Below are 20,118 nucleotides of genomic sequence, written 5' to 3' on the forward strand. Positions count from 1 at the left end.
AGCAAAGGCCTTTGAGAACCTTTTGGTTTATTGTGTTCATAATGAAAGCAAGGTTAAGATAAGATGAGCTTTAATTTGTGTGATTTTAGTGAAAGATAAATGTCTGTGAAGGTGTTGTTTGAGCATCTAAAAGCATTTGTTTCCCATTGCATGTTTTACCATAGGCTGGATAACTCCAGTAGTCTATGTTTACATTACATTAACATTTACATTATTTGGTTGTCCATGATCCAGACTGAGTCATCAACCTGCTTCTCAGCCCCAAGATTGTCTATTCAATTTTAGGCCTCAATGTGTCCGTTTTTACTTTAGGTGTAATTCATGTAAAATACCACCGTCTCATACCTGAGAAAGATACAGACACAATTGAGATCAGTGCACGTCTGTAAAAGAAATGCACGTCTTTCATAAACAGCTCAGCGGTGATGTCTTTCCTTGCAGGTTTAGGAAGGTTGGAGAGGTTTTTATGCTCCACATTCTCCCAGTAATCCAGTCACTGGTCAACGCACACTTGTTGGTTTTTGTCTTTCTGCATTGTGTTCCACTGTAATGGTTGTGTGTCACTGAGTCACCCCATTTGTTTGTTCAATATGCCTGTGATGTGGTTAACTACACACACACACACACACACACACACACACACTGGTTTGCCCCGCCTCTGGCTCAGTGCTGTCTCTATGTCTCAGAGCACACATTCATTATCTAATCTTCCTCTATGTTTAATTTACAGCCTTGGCTGCTGCTGCTGCCATATGTTCCTTTTGTCTTTGATTGCGAAGGCACTCTCTGTGACACACAAACACACATGCACATACACACACACACACACACACACACACACACAGACACACACAGACATTGCCCTGCGTACCTCTCTCTCTCTACCTTCAGAGTAAGAAAAAAGAATAAACAAAAGCAAACATACCAAAAAGAGCCTGGAACCACCTCCTTGTACCAACACACCCAAACCTTTCCCCACGCTTGTGTTGATACAGGCAGAGGTGGGTCTGATTATGTCTTGCTCTTATGTTGTGTTGTCTGCTGGCCACTCGTTCAAAGGAAAAGATTGATCTTTATGAGGTGAGAGGCTTTTCAAACATTCAGTTTTTAACTTTTCCCCTTTCCTTTTGCTGCATTTTATTTTTCCTTATTTCCTGGTTGCCGTTACAGTGTCTTTACCTCTCAACAATTTATTGAACGAGTGATTTTTGCGGCAAAGCTGTTTCACTTGTCTTGTTTTTCTTCTCCCTTATTGTCGTGCACTAGAACATTTAAATACTGACTTTCAGACCAAAGCTTGCTGACTGTGTACTCATCCAAGAGCAACTTACAGTATGTTGACTCAGAGTAAAATAGAAATAGGAGCCATGCTCTGTATGAGTACTGGCAAAACAAAAAACATTTTCTTATTCATTTTTATGCCGTTGACATAAAGATGCAAATTATCAGTGGACACCATGTAGAAGCCATTATCAAGTCAGTGATGCTCAAAATGTGGCTCTTTATATTTTGATTTTAATTATTATTCACCTAAATAAACATAAAAGGGAGGAACTTTTTAACCCCTATTTTATTTGGCCATTTTGCAACTTCCTTTGTCCCATCTTTTTTCACACTTCCCAATAAATTTTTTTTTTCCTATTTTTTTGTTTTTGTTTTTTTGTAAGTTTTTTTTTTTTTTTTACACTTTTATCCAATTTTGGTGTTTTCTTTTATTTTTTGGGCCCCAAATAAACCTTTTGCCCAATTAATATCACTTGTTTCCTTTTTTCCTTACTTTTTGTGTTTCACATGTCACCCATTATCACTATTGTTCACATTTTGCTTATTTAAGCTACCTTTTGCTATTATGTACCACCTGGTTCCTCTCTTTGTCCATTTTTTGACCATTCTTGACTGCTTTTGACCCATTTCAGTCATTCTTCACTCTTTTCTTGCCACGTTTTTGCCACTTTGGACTGTTTTTGGCCACCTGTTAACATGTCTGCTTCCACTCGCTCATCAAAAAAGCAAAAACGCCCACTTTGGGTCAACAGCCCAGTTTGATTGGGAATCACAGCATTGTTCTCGGCTCACTTTCTTTAAAAAGTTGCTTCCCGTCGCTCTCCTGGACTGTAGCATATGTTTTGAAATGACATATTCACATGCAGAAAGACTTCAACAAGGGGGTGTGAGACAGACACACACGCACACACACACACACACACACACACAGGGAGAGAGATATTGTGGTTATGAGGGCTTTCTCTGGCTCCAGAGACCCTGGCCAAGTCAGTGGTGAGGTTTGGCTCACTTCTCTCAGCAGACACAGAGGAACACACACACACAAACATGCACACATGCCTTACACTTCCTCTCCTTACCTCTCTTTCTTGCACTAACCCATCCATATGACTTTTTTTTTTTTTTATTTCACGGATGATGCACCCACACTGTTTGCCATCTCAGCCACCAAGAAATAGGATCACAGCACATTTTAATGCTCTGACTGTGTCCCGGAATATACCCTGCAGCGAGATTCTCCCGTTACATTACACCTCAACAGGAACAAACTCAGTGGCTTTTGTTTCTCTGCTCCCCGCTGACTCCTTTTCACACTCTAATACATTGAACCCATGCATTGACACACACGCATATGCGCACACGCAAGACTCGTACGCAGCTCCTTCAAGTCTTTAATGAGATAAAAAGCTATTGATTTAGCATGGAGTACAAGCGCTTTGAAGTGATCGAACCCTGCTAAGCCTGTGGACACGCTTTTACGAGGGGTGAAGGAGTAGTAATGCACAATGCACGCGATGAAGACAGAGAGAGAAAGCAGGTTGTGATCAAGAGATGCAATATGCTTAATGTGATCTAAGAGACTTTGATGGGTAGCTATTGGAAAGGCATGAAATGTACTACACAAGTTAACAAATCTGGACGAAAAATCACTTTGATCTAAGATCAGGCAAAAGAAAGACAGAAGGAATTGGTCGAAAAAGCAGAGGTTGGGATGATGAGGCCTGTTAGCAGTAATCTTGCAGCACTTAGAGACTCCGATCATGGAAAACAGACAGAAATTGCAAAATTTGCGCCCCGAAAAGGAAAAAGCGACCAGAACCATTTCATTTTCTCCCTTTATTTAAAATCTGGCCCCAGTATGACACGGAAAAACTTCACATGAATGTTTTGGGACAACATCATGCATTTACGCTCTATTTTTCCCTATAAATGGAGGAATGAATGTCTGCAGGAAGTGTAGCAAACGGACATGTTATATTTCTCATGACATAATCTCGCTGATATCAGCATAAACCCTCAGCTTCCATAAGTCATTCGAAGCATATAAAATGTAAACTTAAAAGTTGACCATATTTAGTATACTGTATTTGTTATGATTTTGGAAAGCTTAATAGCCAGTAAAGTCATCTAAACAGTGACTATGACACAGAAAAAAAGGGAAATGGTAAACTGACATAGAAATGGAAATACACTGAAAACAAACTAAGGGAATTTTAAAACAAAAAATCAGTCCAAATTGGTACATGTTACAGTAAAGCTGAGCTCTTTGCACGACGGACAGCTGTGTGTCAGATGAATGTGAAGCGATTAAAATACAAAGCATTTTAACGAAAGACATTTTCAAAGCAACAGTTGGAATATTCAAGTTTCTTCTTTTCCACCTGTGTTATCTTATTAAGAACGCAGAGTTTATTCCAGATAAACAATACATTTAATAAAAACTGTGTACATCAATAAGAGACCATTGATTAAAGGTGCATGTTGAATGTTATCAGTACATGGTGCTCAATTTGATAGATGTAAAAAACAACAAGCACTTCCAGCACAAATCATCCTAATGGAACAAGTCATATACAATCTTGAACACAACACAATCATTTCAAAGCTTCACTTTTGGTTAAAAAAAGATGGACAAATAAATAAAAAATCTTACTAGCACATTTCCTAATGAAACATTTGTTATGAAGTTGGCAGTGACTATCTGTACGGTTGCCGTATCAATATGCCGACATTTAATCCGTACGCAGCGCCCCTCATTGGCCAGTTTAGGTCACGTGACTAAGACTAAACCTAACCGTAAACATAACCCTAAAATTTTTGCGATATAGGGTTATAACCTAAACCTAGGGCTGGGCAAAAAATTTATTTAATCGATTAATCGAATTTGTAGATAAAAACGAAATAATATTTTTTAAATATTTTTCTTTTTTCCCCCCACCACAGTTTTTTCGGACTTTTTGCATTCCGATGTGAGCCAGCCCTCTCTTTGTTTACATTTGTTTATCCTTTGAGTAGGCTGTATGTGTGACATAGGCATGTTTAATTTTATTCTAAGAGAGTTTATTATTTTTTAATTGTAATGTTATATGTTATACAATATGTAGTTATCTGATTTAATATTCAGAAAATTTAAGCTATTGTGAAGTTGCTGTTGCACTTTTGCTTAAACCTGGGTTAAAGCTTATTTACTTTTTATTTTGGGACTGTTCTATGCATTTTAACTCTTGAGGACAAACACAGCAATAACCTTTGACACTTTTGATTTTTAAGTGCATTAAAAAAAATTGAAAATCGAATCGAAAATGTAGTTTTTCTTTAAAAAATGTGAGATTTTTTTTTTAGGCAAAATCGCCCCCAGCCCTATCTAAACCTAACCCTAAGACGCTACATTGTACCAATAGTACGTTGTCCGTATGGCAACCGTACAAATAGACACGTTCTATAAAGTTTTAGGCTTCAGTTGCCTCTTAATGCAAAAAAGAGACCGGTTTTTACTAATTTAGTTAGTACAGATTTCACCACAAGTTTTGATTGATTTTGAATACTATGTTTACTGTTACCTTTGCCGCCTGACCCTTGCATAAGTTGGGGAACACCCTGCTTCTCCGTCATGGATTCAACTAAACACAACTATTAATTTAACAGATTACATTGGACTTCAGGTTGAAACTTATGCTTGAAATTGTAAGATTACGCCTTGATCAACCGAAACATGCGACCCACTTTGACCCCAAGGCTGCATTTGGCGTGCCCCCTACACCAGATAGATCAATGACCTCCAAGATCTGGGTGTGAAATAACCTTTAGAGAAAAAAAACAAAACCTTACCCGACTTTACTGGAAGAGGTTTTGAATTGTTTTATTGCTGGTGCTCGGGAAGAAATTATGATGTTGCTATTAGGAGAAAAATGTCTTCACCCCAAAGTGGAAAGCAAAGGTAAATCTGTCGACAGCTAGAATAATTACAGTCGTTGACTTCTCACCCTCTGCTTTGACAAACACTCTTTGTTGTCAAAATAGGGCCATAGGCTTTAAATAACAAGGTAATTAATGCATATCTACTTTAAAACACTTGTAGATTTATAATCAAATTATGTAGAGCGCATATTGTTTTTCTTTATATAGCAGATATCATGCACTTATCAAGCGTCAAAGCACTGCATGTTGATTCCATTAACTCCAGAGGAAATGTATAAATCAGTCTGTACAGTATGTATTTCACTTTTGCCGATAACTGGCACACGATTTTCTTGCCGCCTCAACCTTTACCAAATTAAAATGCTCCAAAAACTCTCAGATAAACATGTAACCATATGAATACATTAATATGGTTGTGCTATTGTTGGTCACAAACAAGTAGTCTTTGGAATAACGGTGTTAGGTAACAGCGTTTTTTTTTTTTTTTCAGTGACGGGGTAATCTAACTAATTACTTTTTACGCCATTAAAACGCTGTTAACGTTACCGAACGTTAAATGCGGTGCGTCACATGCATTGATTGAATAAACTGTATCCGAAAGATCCCCTGGCTTCATACGCAGCTGTAGTGAGGAGGTGGGTTAAAAACAAGGTGAGCGATTATGATTGGCTAAGGCGGCGTCATGTTTCATGGCAGCCAATCAGAGCCAGTGTTTTTACACCGCCACACACACAACCACTACAGATTTGATGAAGCAGCAGAGATGGTGAGCGTGGAGCAGTCCGATGAAAAGTTGGCATTTTTAAGGTGGCGAGTGAAGACTTTGTCCACATCTGTTGTAAGAAACTGAAATTTAATGAAGTGCCTCACAACGACACACACGCATCTAAAAAATGTGAATTCTTTGACGTAACGCAAATAGTTATTTTTCTTGGTAATGAGTTACCTTTATTATAGTAATTCAATTACTAACTTGGTTACTTTTTGGATCAACTAGTGAGTAACTATAACTAATTACTTTTTTAAAGCAACGTTCCCAACACTGGTAATAAGAGACAAATCTGTAAAAAAAAAAATAATATCACCAAAGGACAACCTGCAGAGAAAGATAATAAGACAATGAGGGTCATGAATGCTAAAGGCAGAGACCGAGGTTGGCGGTGGATGACAAACAGTCAAATAAAAACTAAGCAGCTCGCCTTATGTAGTCTATTCTCCCGTTGTTTTATGTCTCCACCATAATTGCTGTAACACAAACACAAACAACCATCTGCTCATTGTCTTGCATACTCGTCTGCAATAATGATTTTAAGATACCAGCCAAAACGAGTGTCCCAATTAGATGTAAGTGAGGTGAGTGCCAATGTACCAACCTAAAGAGATGTCGCGATGTTTTTAAATCATCCACACATTCTAAAAGAAGGAATTGACTTTGTAGCTATAAGCATGTGTTAGAATTTGCTGTCCAAAGTCATGGTAACAAACTCATCTTTTTGTGTACTTTTTACATTCACTACGACTGGTGAACTGAACTGAAGCCCTAATAAGTCGGCTCACATTGTGCCATTAAGGACTGCACAAACAACACTCGTGCACTCGTAAAATGGAAAGAGGGCAAATGTTTTATGTACATGATAGTAATCACCATATGCAAGACCAGATCCTGATAACGTCAAATGTAAAAAAAAAAAAACTTAAAAACTGTTATATTATAGAAAACTTAAAAACTGTTTAGTAGGTCTGCTTCAAATGTTTCTGAACCACTTTAGTGGCTGTTTAAAATAATATAGGTACAAAATTCAATTTGTAGAGAAAATAAGTAAAATACTTCCTCACTGGTATTTGTATATATATATTTGTATAGAAGCTATTGACAAAGATGCAATATTTATCAAAAAAATATTTTGTATTATTCAAAAATTACCAGTTTTCTAAATCCACCGCCATTTTTCATGAACGTATTTTGGTTACTGTGACCTTTGACCCGATCCCACAATTCAAATTTAACTATTCACGCCGCTAAGAATTTAAAGCTAGAATTGGCTTTTGATCATGTTTGTTGTTGCACAAAGTGACCAGATGTGCCAGCTCAGATATTTTTATACCGCATTTATTTGAACCAGATATTTAAGAAAGTGAAAGTGTAGAATAGTATTTTTAAAGATTGTTTTGTGTGTGATGTTACGAATTTGAAGATGAATAATAATTTAAAAAAAATGTAAAATTAATTTTTAATCAGTATTTTTTATTATTATAAATTACTAGACATTTCAGAGGACCTTATTTGAATTGCAGGCGACCCCACATGGGGTCACAAGCCCAGCATTACATGATTGTGTTTTTAATTGTGTGGCGGTAGGGGGTACATGGCTTCAGGTTAAATGTCTGAAGGGGTACGGGACTGAGGAATATAGGAATAGAGATTTTGCAGATTAGCTGCAGGCTTCCTCAGTGGAGCAGGAGCTGGCAGGCGGTAAAGCCCAGGGAGGCAGAGTTCTGCCCAGGCCAAGGTCCTCTTGACTGGGCTGGAGTTTGGATCGCTGTCTCATCTTACTGTGTGGAGCTGGTGGGCAGCTGAGGCCAATGATCAATGAAGGTGGGTGAGTTTGTAATACTCTGAATTTGCATCAGGGACCAAATCAGGAGAACTAATCACTGTTAGTAGCTCTGTGAGGGAAGAGACGAGGCTCATTTAATGGAGGTCTACTGGAAGAAAGAGGTCATGGTAAATAAACCAGCTTCTCTTGGAACATTTGGTTTAATTTAGAGCATGCTTTTCTGTTGTATGCCCTTGTTTGAGTTTATACTCATTGTGGCCCGTTTATGTGAGTTAGGATTACTGGGGTGATATTGTGAATAGAGAACCGCAGATATGTCTTTGCCCAGTTACTTCCAACAGTTTATCCGGAGGGCGTTACAGGGCGTTTCCGGATCAGCTGATAAATAATCTCTCTTGGGTTGGCCTCAAGGTGTATTCTGAGATACACACGCACACACACACACACACATAGACACACACACACACACACACACACACACACCATCCTTCACCAGATTCTTCAATCACCTCAAATAACTCCTCTCCTCTCAGCCTGGAGAAGCAGCTCCTCTCCAGGTCCAGATGTCTTGTTTTTTGCTCATTGCTCGTAGTTCATTGTTGAATAATTTATTTTAAGCATTGACAACATTATCCATGATACTTTACTCAATGTAAAAAGTTTTACTGCACGACACCTAACAAAATCACTTATTACGGTAAGTGTTACCTAAAGACCACAGAATAAGTTCAAGTATTCATGTTAGAAAGCGATATTTCATGTGAATTGTTGCATAACTGAAATTGCATGATGTGCAATTTTTCCGACCGTTTCTTTCAATCATACTTTAGAAACAGTAATGAGCATTTCAGTTTTTAAGCATGCATGGAAACAGAAGACATCCACACGCATTTATCACAGCTGCCAAATATAACACACACACACACACACACAGATGCGCCCTCTCATGTTGTTAAATCCATCATGGCCCCTGTGTCCTGTGCTGCCAGCTGCTCACTGCTTCGCCACTACCTCTGTGTCTTGTTGCTAGGATACGCATACATTCATGGAGAGCTCACCCCTTGTCAAACACCTTCTGTGTTTGTGCCACACACTGCCATGGTGCCACTAATCACACGCACTCACATCTACACCCAACCAACACCCAGTTAGTGGTACAAGGGGCTATTAAATATCATAATTAGATTAGATTAGATTGGTTTATTTGAAAGGGGACAGTGCAATTTCATATAACACATGAACAAACATGGTTAAAAAAAGCCAGAATTATTTTTCATCTGTAGTCCCCTGGCCAAGATGTAAAAAGGCATTAAAATACAAGCATACAATAATTAAATATGTATTATAAGAATAATAATCGCAATTTGAGTTTATTTTCATTTGAATGAACTGATTGTAATTTTGCAGTGATCACCCACAACAACAGAGGGCAGAAAGTAGAGCACAGTGCAAGTAGGGCTACCTTTAGAGGGCGCTATCAGCCTGTGTAGCACACTGCAGTTCTAATGTAACATCACTTCATCCTTATCAGCTAGGATACCTTGACAGGAGCTCCCTCCAGTCTTCTATTTGCCTCGCTGGCTGGTTCCCTCTCTGTGGTCGTTTTATCTCGTCTTCTGCTTCCTTCTCCCACCATCCCCCACCTTTCCTTCTCCTTCCCTTCTCCCCCTCGGCTTCTTTGCTATTTTTTTTTTCTTCATTTCATCCTTACCTGCCACCCTCTGTCTCTCCTTCTCATTAACCATGCCTCTCTTTTTTTTTTTGTTCTTATATCGCTGCTCCTTTCTTGCCTTCCTCTCCTCTCCTCCTCTCTCTAAGATTTCACCTTCCCACAGCAACAACAAGATGAGATTCCCCTTAGCAAAGCCTCTCCTTCCTGCCTCTTCTCATCTCTTCCTCCCTCCCTCTCTGCATCTCTCACTCATTGCATTCATCACTCTTGCCCCTCAGGGCTTTGTTCTGCCTTAATCAGGAGCTTAAGTGTTGCATTCTCACCCAGACAATGCCCGCCATTCATCTGGGTCTGTGTAAATAGGTGTGCCCTGTTAGTGCACCAGCGGGCCTGCCATGCCAGCCTCGCCGCTGTAAGTGGTGATCAGCCATAGCCTGCAGCCACAGGCGGCACTGATATTCATGCACACGATCACAAACACACACACAGATGAGCGACTACAGGAGGTGCAGAGAGTAGAAAGTGACTGAAGGCTGCCTTTGAAGTGCTGCCACTAAAAGGCTTGGTCGACCACAGCAACAAACACACTCTTGCAGGGATGGATCGTTTACATATTCAGTTTCTTTTTCCCCCTCTAGCCATTCCAGTTTATTTGCTTCTTGACATGGAGTCTTAACTAATTTGTGTTTTTGCCAGAAACAAAACCCTGTGTAAGGTTTGATGGTAATAAAGCAGAAGTGTGACTAGAGGGTGTGTGTGTAGTGACATCAGGAGAGCGAGCAGCCTGTTTTTGGACACCTGACATGTTTTCTCTAGTAAGCACTGCAGGCCTATACCCAGCTGGATGTTGCCTGCTCCCAGCCTTGTGTGTCACAATCAGACAGACAGCTTCCTTCCAACACCCAACCATCTGTCTGCTTCCACGGCGGTATTCGATCTGCAGACTGAGAGAGAGAAATAGGGATGACAAACATACTGCGTGCAGAAAAGATGCTGGCTTAGTCTTGATGTGATGTGCAAACAAGTTGCACGTGCAAACGCAGAATATGAAAGATGCAGTTCTATTAACCAGCTGGACTAAGAAATGCAATATGTAAAAGAAAACAACCCACAAATGTGCAAGTGCTTTGATAACTTCAGTAAGTGGGTGCAGGTGATACAACTACAAGAAATAAGTGAAGTGCACTTATTCTTGCTATCTATCCTGCTCAGATGGCCATTTAGGCCTGCTAATCTATCACCTGGTAACAGAGACAGCCTATCAACAAACTGCCACGCCCCTTTGCACATGCTCATAGAAGAGGGACTCTTTTGGATCTTTGAAGGGAAAACGCACACTTGCATGCACACACACACACACACACACACAAACACAAAAGTACCCACAAATCCTGGCCTGTCATTGTGCTCTATGTTTGGCTGCGGTCGCTTTCCCTCCTGTGTGACTGCCAGGCAGATGGCTACCACTGAGCTGTCAGAGTCGGCCTGGGCCCACACACACACACACACACACAGCACCACCACAACAAGGAACTCACTTATACAAAGGAGGTCTTATTGCATGTGCAGCATATGCAGTGTCTATAAGACTTGGGCTTGTATTGGCACAATAGCTTAACTGTACTTCTATATTTCTCTGTACACTCACAGCATGCACAATTTAGTTGTTGTTCTGCCTTTTAAAACAAGAATGCAGCACACACACACACACACACACAACATACATACACAGGCACACAGCTTCCTGATTGTGGGGCTACTTAGTTACAGGTGCCCCTAGTCATGACTAATTGATTGATTGAAAAGACGGATGGATGGACATACTTCTGCAAGGACAAATTCTATTATCACAGCGCCTTTTGAAATTCACCACGTGACTGTATAAGATGAAATTATAATAAAATTAAGTGAAAGTCACTTTTCAAAGTTTTTTTTTTTTTTTTTTTACTTTTTCTTTAAATATACAATCATACCATGCCAAGACACAATAATGACAATAGATAACTATTCTGTACCCTTTGCCCGTACATCACATCATCAATTTAACATATCCTATAGAGGCCCTCTGCGTTGGAATAGTTTACCTTCCCAAATAAGATGCATATCCTCCTACTCACTCTTTTAAAAGGCAGTTAAAAACATCTTATCCATTAATAATCCTCCTACATTATACTTAATTAATCTCTCACTTTACTCTGTGCCACCATGATTACAGTCAAGAGTAAGATGTGTTTGTATTTACATGTGTATGTCTATATGTATGTATATGTACTGTGTATAGGTTTTAAGTCTTTTTTTGATCTTCAACTAATATTTTGTTTCAATATTTTCATTTGTCTTTTTTATATTAATTTTTTATGCATTTTCTTTATTCATTAGTTTCCCTCAGATATCAGAGTTTATTGGGCATTTTTTCTCATGAGTTTTATAAGGTTTGTTTTACTAGCCATTGTTCAAAATTGTGTTTATTGAAAGGGGTGGAGCTGTTATATACGACCCCTTTGGGCTTGGTTCCCTGCCTTGCACCTTTAATCAGAGCCGTTTAGAGAGAGAGTTTACGACATCTCCGTTCACGCCAATGGGGCCGTTTTTTTTTTTTTACAGCGATGGCAGCTTGTGGAGCCTCACAATAGTTTTCGGAAGTGAGCGGTTGACTATTGTAGCGCAATGTAGCTAGAGTGGAGTAGACTAGTTTGTGATGCACTTTTGAACGGTTAATGTAAAAAGTGGTGGCCATACCAAGCCTGTCATTGCCCGATCCTGTTAAATATCAGAAGCTAAGCAGGTGGGCCTGGTTAGTAGTTGAATGGGAGACCACTGAGAATTCCAGGTGCTACAATGGACAGTATTCGCCCCAGTGGTATCTCGTCACTGTGTCCTTGGGCAAGACACTTTACCCACATTGCCCTCGGTATGAATTGTAGTGTGTGAGTGAGTGTTGGTGGTGGTCGGAGGGGCCGATGGCGCACCTTGGCGGCCTTGCCTCCGTCAGTCTGTCCCAGGGCAGCTGTGGCTACAATAGTAGCTTACCACCACTAAGTGTGGCAGTGAAAGAATAATCCCTTAATCTGTAAAGCAACTTTGAGTGTCCAAAAAAGCACTAAATAATAATAAATAAATAATCAGATATTATTATTATTATCAGCATATCTAAACCCAATAACGTGCATGCATTAAAGCATTTAGTGGATTATTATATTATATATATATTATATACACATACATATTGACAGTTACCGTATAAACATTGTAAATCTATGCATTTATTGATGAAAAATTACCGAAAAATAACCAGTATGTCACTAGGAATCAATGGATTCAAATCTGTCCGCCAACAACTTTGAGGAACTATTGAGTCTACATTACCCACGTGACGGTCAAGCATTTATCTATCTAACTTATTTGTTTTTTTAATGTGTAATGAAATGAAAAGAAAATGAATTGTGTTTTAGGAATGAGCATACTAATATTTTGTCCATGCGTGCGTGTGCAAATGCACACATGAATGGGACTCTGTAGGGATACCTTGCACGTGTGCGTGTGTGCCTTTGTGTGTCCATGTCACAAAGATGTTAGGCCCAATGGATTTGTGTCAGCAAAGTGTAAAAGCAGCTTGCAGCAGGCTGTGGGTGCTTCAGGTCCAGCCAGAGGTGAAGGCCAGGGTTGGGGTGAGGAGGTCAGCTGTAGCTACATGACATTCCTCTGCTCGCTAATCATAGCTCCGATAGATGGGCTGTAGCAGTAGCAGCTGGTGGACGTACACGCAGTTTGTGCGTGGTGCGTGTGTGTTGTAGGAGGTGTGTTGGAAGAAGACGGAGGAAAGGTTGGGGGGATGAGAGCAGAGGTTAGAAAGGAATGGAAAGAAAGAAAATAAAAATGGATTATACCGGGATATGTGTAGCAGCAATCTCTCTCACCCACAAATTAACACAGATCAGTAGTAGTAGTATTGACCACACTTAGCTGGATCTGGAAGAACATGGAACATTTCCAAAACTGGGTCTTCTTTGGTGGTTTTTAATGGTGGATGGGAACATGTGGGGGGACAGTCACCCCAGTGGTATCTGTCATTGTGTCCTTGGGCAAGACACTTTCGGCGGGGCCGATGGCGCACTATGACAGCCTCGCTTCCGTCAGGCTGCCCCAGGCAGCTGTGGCTACTAATAGTAGCTTACCCACCCACTAAGTGTGGAGTGAAAGAAATATCCCTTAATTCCTGTAAAGCGCTTTTGAGTTCCCAAAAATATGCTATTTAAGATTGATTTTTTTTATTATTATTAATTAGTATATATATTATATATTATTATTATATTATTATTATTATTATTAAGCATTACCTCCTCTGACAGGGTTAGAAATGTCAGACAGCATACAGTATATGGCAGGAAAAAGATAAAAAAAATTCAGGTTCTACTCAGTAGTAGTAGTAGTAGTAGTATTCAGGTTCTAATCCATTCAGGTTCTACTCAGTAAAACCTGAATGGATATTATTTAATTAGCCGCAAATATAATTTTTTTGAAAAAAAAAAAACAACTTTTCGACGGTCCTTGAACGCCCCATTGTTTTACCGACAACAGATCGACAAAATCTCTATATTCTCCCTCATTTGTGATGCCAACAACAATAGGCTGACCATGCGTCCGGATTTACTCTGGAATAATTCATAAATTAATCAATTATTGGGTTTCCCAGGGACCCTGAACGCACCTTGGGGAACAGTTAGTTTAAAACACTGTAACTCTGCCAATAGTTGCTTTATCTAAGAGTTTTCCACCAGTTTCTGAAAGCTAAGGAGTTGCTCTTTACAGTCATTACAGTTATCATGTATTTGCAATAACAACTTATTTATTTCGATATAGTATTTTTCCATGTCAAGGAAATTGTACTTTTTAAGTATGCCGAGGTCAGCCAAGTGTCCTCTTTTTGGAAATCAAAATATGGTTCACCTAAACATACTCTACATGATAAATGAATGATTGAAAACTCACACTTGTCTTACTTTACTCTGAAATAACTTGAAAATGAAACTTCAGAACCTAAATCGCCCTGGTTCTACCCATGAATCTGCTTTCTTTTAGGAATATCATAAGATGCTTGAGTTTATACCTGTTCTGCCTTCTAAGGAGATACATGCATCATTGTTCTTTTGTCTTCTCTCTTTGCCCTTTGCATTTTACACAAACACATGCATGCTTGGAAAGACACACACACAAAGTTTGTTGTGTCTGCAGAAACCTGGAAGTAATGACAATTCTTGTGTTGTGTGTGCTACTTCAGCTGCCCCCTGGACACACTTTACACAGCAAGCAGAAAATGTCTCTCTCTCTCTCTCTCTCTCTCTCTCTCTCTCTCTCTCTCTCTTTTCTTCTCCCTTGGAGAATAGTAGACTTGTTTTTGCTGTGCTCTGCTGTATATATTACCGTACCTACTGTACATTTATTTTCTCAGAGCCTGACAAGAAATATATGAGGGCACTGCAGCAGTGTTTTTTAGCTGACACTAGCCATTCATGTTGGATGTTAAATGCCTCAATAAAACCTGCACATAAAAAAAATGACATTTAGATACAAACAAGAGTAATATTGAACTTTTGAGATGGTGTGCTAAATTAGGGCATATAAAACGGAATCACTAAAGCGTTTTATGACTGCTGCGCACTTTAGCTGGCAAAGAAGCTGTCGTATAAGTTTTTAAATTATTAATATTATTGATATGGACTTTCTTGTTTTACACTAGCAAGTAACAAATATATAGAAAAAAATGGTATTCTTTTCTAATCATGTCTACCAGTCAATGAGTATTTTATAATGACATTATAGTTTGTAACTGTTGCTAAATGAAACTCAGCACCTGTTAATAAAGATGACGATTGAAATACATTTAAAAGGATTTTAGACTTTTTTTCAACTTCATTTTTTTGTCATTTAAAGGGTAACTGTAGTGAAGTATGGCACACACAAGGTTGATTATTTGCTACTGATGGTGGCTCCACCAAAGCGACCAATATCAACCCTTTAGTCTGGTCACGGACTGAGTTAGCATGTCTGAAATGGCAGGTTTCATTAACTTCTCTAACTGGACGTTACAAGAAAATAACCCAACAAAACCTCCACTGAATATGATGAAGTGTTATAGGCAACATCTCTTATTAGGCTGGACAGACACTTGTAATTTCCATTTTTACATTTTAACAGCATCATACAGATTATTAGGGCCATTGTGCATGCTTCCCAAGTGCGTTTGTTTATATCTGCATAATGCAACTTGTACTGGCTTTTAAGAATCTTTTGGATTGCTTTTTCTGATATGTTATACGGTTGATTTTGAGCACTTAAGTCCGCATGAAGTGTTAAAAACTGCATTCCGAGTATGGATTTCATTACTATTGTTTGTTATTGGACTTTTACATATGCACAATTGCAACACGCGTTCCCACTTTAAGGAAAAATTTGACGCGGCACTGAGCTGGAGAAGCCGCGCCTCCGGGAAGCTCTCTGCAGTGATTGACATGTAAACAGACACGCCCACAAAGGTGAGCATTTCAGCGTCCTTCATGCACTGCTATATATGTATTTTCTACAGTCTATGTATGTACCGGCGAACGCCCCGCCCCCACGCTCTGTCTCGTGTTTATGAAGTAGCATAAGCTTGGCTACGGAGTGGGTGGTAGGAGGGCGGGCCGTCCTCTGGCTCTACGTCACCGTGCGGGTTGGAGGAAGTCAGTGTCCCATCTATAGACACGCCCACGCATGAATATGCATAAGTAGGACGCAAATCAGCCTGTTTGTGTAAAGTTGGTCAGAAAGTGACTTTTCAGAGGCTCAAACTCTGGAAAACAGGCGAGTTTGGGAAAATAAACCTCAATAACTATGATTTTGAGGTTCTTAGAACAAATGGAGATGAGTGAAAAATAGCATGACATGGGACCTTTTAAAAAAAAAAAACATCTCTTATCCCTCTGGCCTCCTGGATGAATGATAACTAAGTATGTCAACATTAGGATTTGTTTTAAACCATGCCTCATTAGAACAAATCAGAAATAATCAGTCATACTGTTGCAGTAGGAGCTTTGTTTTACAGAAGTATCATGATTTTTCATTATTTTGTTTATGCACAGCTATGAATACACAGTGTCTTAACTGCACATTCACCCACATAGAGTGCATATCTTTTGTCACTGTCATTACAGTAATTATTCTTTAATTCCTCGCTTTGATTTGCTAGAGCCTGATGTGCCGCCTCCCTCTCATTGTTGCTATGTTTACCATGCATGAATCTAGTCTTCAGATTTGTATTCCTTCAACCCATATCAAAATGCCATCTTGGAGAGTTGAATGAAGGAGATATTGCTCTTCTTAATGTCACAGCCCTACCCACTCACAAATCTTTAGCTGACCTGTTTTGAAAGTATTTTCTTCTACATATGGATATGTCTGTGAACCATTGTGTTTCAGGAGCCATCAAATACCTTTCCTAGAATAAAACAGACCACAGAAAGACAATATTCATTTAACATTGACTTAACCTTGATTTGTCAGTCTTTATTTCTTTTTTATCCACATGGGGCAACGTGGAGTCCAGGGAGTCACATTTTTCCTCAATTCATTGAGCAGAAAACAACCAGCCCTAGTTTGTGCGTCATGATCTGCAACTGATCGTTGACTTTAAGTTTGGGGAATGTCGCTAAATTCTAAAGACTCTCATCTCTCTTTGTTAAGGATAAACAGGCCCAGAAGGGGACAAACATTCACTATGATTTATCAAATGCCATGTTTTTTTTTTCCTTTAAGCTCTGCCCTTCATACATTACAACGTAACTGGCATTTGAAGGGCAGTTTGATAGTGACAGTTCATGTCAGTATCGTGCATGATAGAGCTAGTTTTTAGTGTATTGTTGCTGAACCATTTCACTAGATATAATCTGGTATTAATCAGATGTTTCTACACATACATAACCCTGAAGCTCCCTGTAAGATTTAGGCTTATGGTTAGCGGATGTTTAACTCGTTAATATGGTGCATGCAAGAAAGTTAGCAACATAATTACAACCTTTTGTTTAGCGAAGGCGTTGTATAGTAAATTTGGCTTTTGAACGAATGGATGCCTTTGTTTATTACCTCTACCAAAGAGGTAATGTTTTCAACAGCATTTATTTCATTGTTTGACCATTAGCAGGATTACGTCAAAAGTGCTTAACAGATTTTGACAAAACTTTAAGCAAAGATAGACATTATGTAACGGAAGATTCCAATACAATTTTGGAGGGGGATCTGGATCAAGGGACAGATACTGGATGTGTTTTCAAAAATCAAAATCTCAATCTCTCATCATTGGCTAAACTTCTAAAATGTGTATCTCTGTTTGTAATTGACCAATCGTTATGAAATTTCACTCAGTTATGTCGAGTTGGTTCCTCAATAATCTGTCATCTGGACCTGATCTGGGTTGTGCTTTTTATCACAATTTTTCTAAGATGATATTTGGCAATTGTCAGAGGTTTGCGCTCTGTGTGTGTGCTCTTGTTTACATATCATTGGCCACGGTTACATGATGTTTTTTTTTTTTTATTTGGAATGAATTATTCTGAATTAAATCATTCAGAATTAAAGTGTTCTGCTTAATTTTAACATGTAAATAGTAATTCCTGAACTGAGGTTTACATGGAAGACTGGTTTATTCGGCTTTAGATATTCCGCTTTAGGTCTGGGGGTTGGGAAGGCTTTGATTGGACAGGGGGAGAACATGACGTATCACGTCTATCGGGAAAAACACACAACAAAACTTTTATTGTTGGCTGTAACGCAGACGAACACATGAGAACTGTTTTCACCTTTATTTTGATTGTAGTTTTGAAGCAGCAGCTCGACAATAACACACGGTTTCAGTTTGGACCGCGGAGCGGAAGTGAGATAGGAGCTCATCACTGGTTAAAAGCCCAGTAATGTAAAGCCTGCTTATTTTGATTATTCTGTTCATCTGACCTGAACCTGACCCGTGTTTAAGCCCTAGGCCTCATGGCTACTGTACATGCTGCTCCATGTGTGTGTGAGCGCGTAGCAAACACTAGTGTGGTAGGGTGTAATTTGTGCCCAAGGCAAAGACAGGGCTGCTGCAAAGTCCATCCAGGCAGAAAAAGCAAAACATGGGAGCCTCAGGGTGGGCATAGATGGAAGGTGGGAGAGGGTGGGTCAGGATGAAGGAGTGAAAAATAGCAAGGTTAGACGGAAAGAGTAATGGACAAAGAGCAGCAAGCTTCTTTTTAACTCCGTCTCTGTGGAAGAGTGATGTCAGTCTGTGTCAGTTCGCTCCACTAACCAGCCTCTAGCAGAGAGCCATCCCCATCTCGCTCTCTCTCTCTCTCTCACTTTCTCTATTTCACTCCCACCCACACTCTATCAACTTACTTTCTCGTATCTTTTGGTGATAGCTTTTCTGCCTGAGTTGATAGAGGCAGAAACACGGCCAAGCCCTGGGATAAATAGCACAACTGGGTAAATACCAAGCAACGAACCAGTCATTTCTAAAATGCTGACATTGTGTCGTGCAGGACTTTTCCTGATCACAGTATGGGTGAATGAGGACGGATAGGCTGCCCCTAACATTGTGAACTGAGGCCCTGCAGGCAGGGTGCGCTGGGAGCGCTGCTGTGGCGTTTTTCTCAGTGTTGGTAAGAGGACGGCACACAGCTCTTCAAACACAGACGGGATCAAATCTTTAAATCCTCTGGAAATGTCAGCCACGTTTGAGGAAATGTCAGTGGGGCTGAGAACACATGCAAACACACATTAACAAGAATGTGTGCACTCAGATGCTCTCGCAGGCATTTACCACATAGTCAAGAAGAAAAGTCATATACCGCAGTCACGTCCTGTGGGTGAAATTAGGTTCATATCCTACATTTTCACAATTCAGGAGAATCTGGAGAACAATTTAATCCAATGACGTTACAGTTGCAGTTTTTGCCACAAATTGTTTTACAAAACTAATATATCAGATTGATTGTGATCTGGAAAGCCTTTCGCTAAGTGCAATCATAATCACAAACGTGTCTTCCTCCATTTTTTTGTTTGCATTTGATTCATTGCAGTGTGTTATATCTTTCATCTGAAACCACTGACTTTTGTTCAGTCCTATTGATCTCCTTTCACCCACTTTGACTAACTTATTGACAACCTGGAGTGCACACATTTAGATTAGCATTTTCTAACCCTACCATCTCATTTAATGTTAAGCTCTGAATCCCGAATGCTAAGACTATTTCTTTGTAAGCTGTTCTCGTTCTGATATTAACCTCAAAATATATGCGGAGCGAGGCATTTGTTTAGATCTGTGGTCAGCACAAAGTTGCTGAAACCAGAAAGCGTGTGAGCTGCCTTAAACACACACGCTTACTCACTATGTGGTGTTTTCTTTCTGCTAAACCTTCCTTAATGAACAGTAAGGTATGGCGTTGCAGTGCAGAGGCCCTGCGTGGCTGAAATATCGACCAGCCAGGCGGTGCTGAAAAAGGGGTTGTCCCTGGAGGGGCTTGGGCTATTGACAATTCATGTTTGTGAGAGAAAGAAGAACTGTCAAAGGCAGCTTTGTGTGTGTGTGACGGATGTGCAAATATATTGTTTCCATCACTGCCAGTATGTCACTACAAGGGTTGAGTGCAGTGCAAGGGCTGAGGAAGTGTGCAGAGA

At 39.6% G+C, this 20,118-nt stretch overlaps 1 protein-coding gene across 2 annotated transcripts in view; it reads left to right on the top strand.

Moving 5' to 3' along the window:
* The first annotated feature begins 995 nt into the window (after positions 1-995).
* The window catches only part of gse1b (Gse1 coiled-coil protein b), a 170,913-nt gene continuing 151,790 nt past the window's right edge, over positions 996-20,118 (top strand). For both annotated transcript variants that reach the window (XM_028434995.1, XM_028435005.1), the window contains exon 1: positions 996-1,080. In XM_028434995.1, coding sequence (XP_028290796.1) covers positions 1,027-1,080 — 54 coding nt within the window. In that variant the 5' untranslated portion in view covers positions 996-1,026. The remainder of the gene's footprint in view (positions 1,081-20,118) is intronic.

The sequence above is a fragment of the Gouania willdenowi genome, chromosome 3, assembly GCF_900634775.1.
Source record: "Gouania willdenowi chromosome 3, fGouWil2.1, whole genome shotgun sequence".
NCBI classification, from domain to species: Eukaryota; Metazoa; Chordata; class Actinopteri; order Blenniiformes; family Gobiesocidae; genus Gouania; species Gouania willdenowi.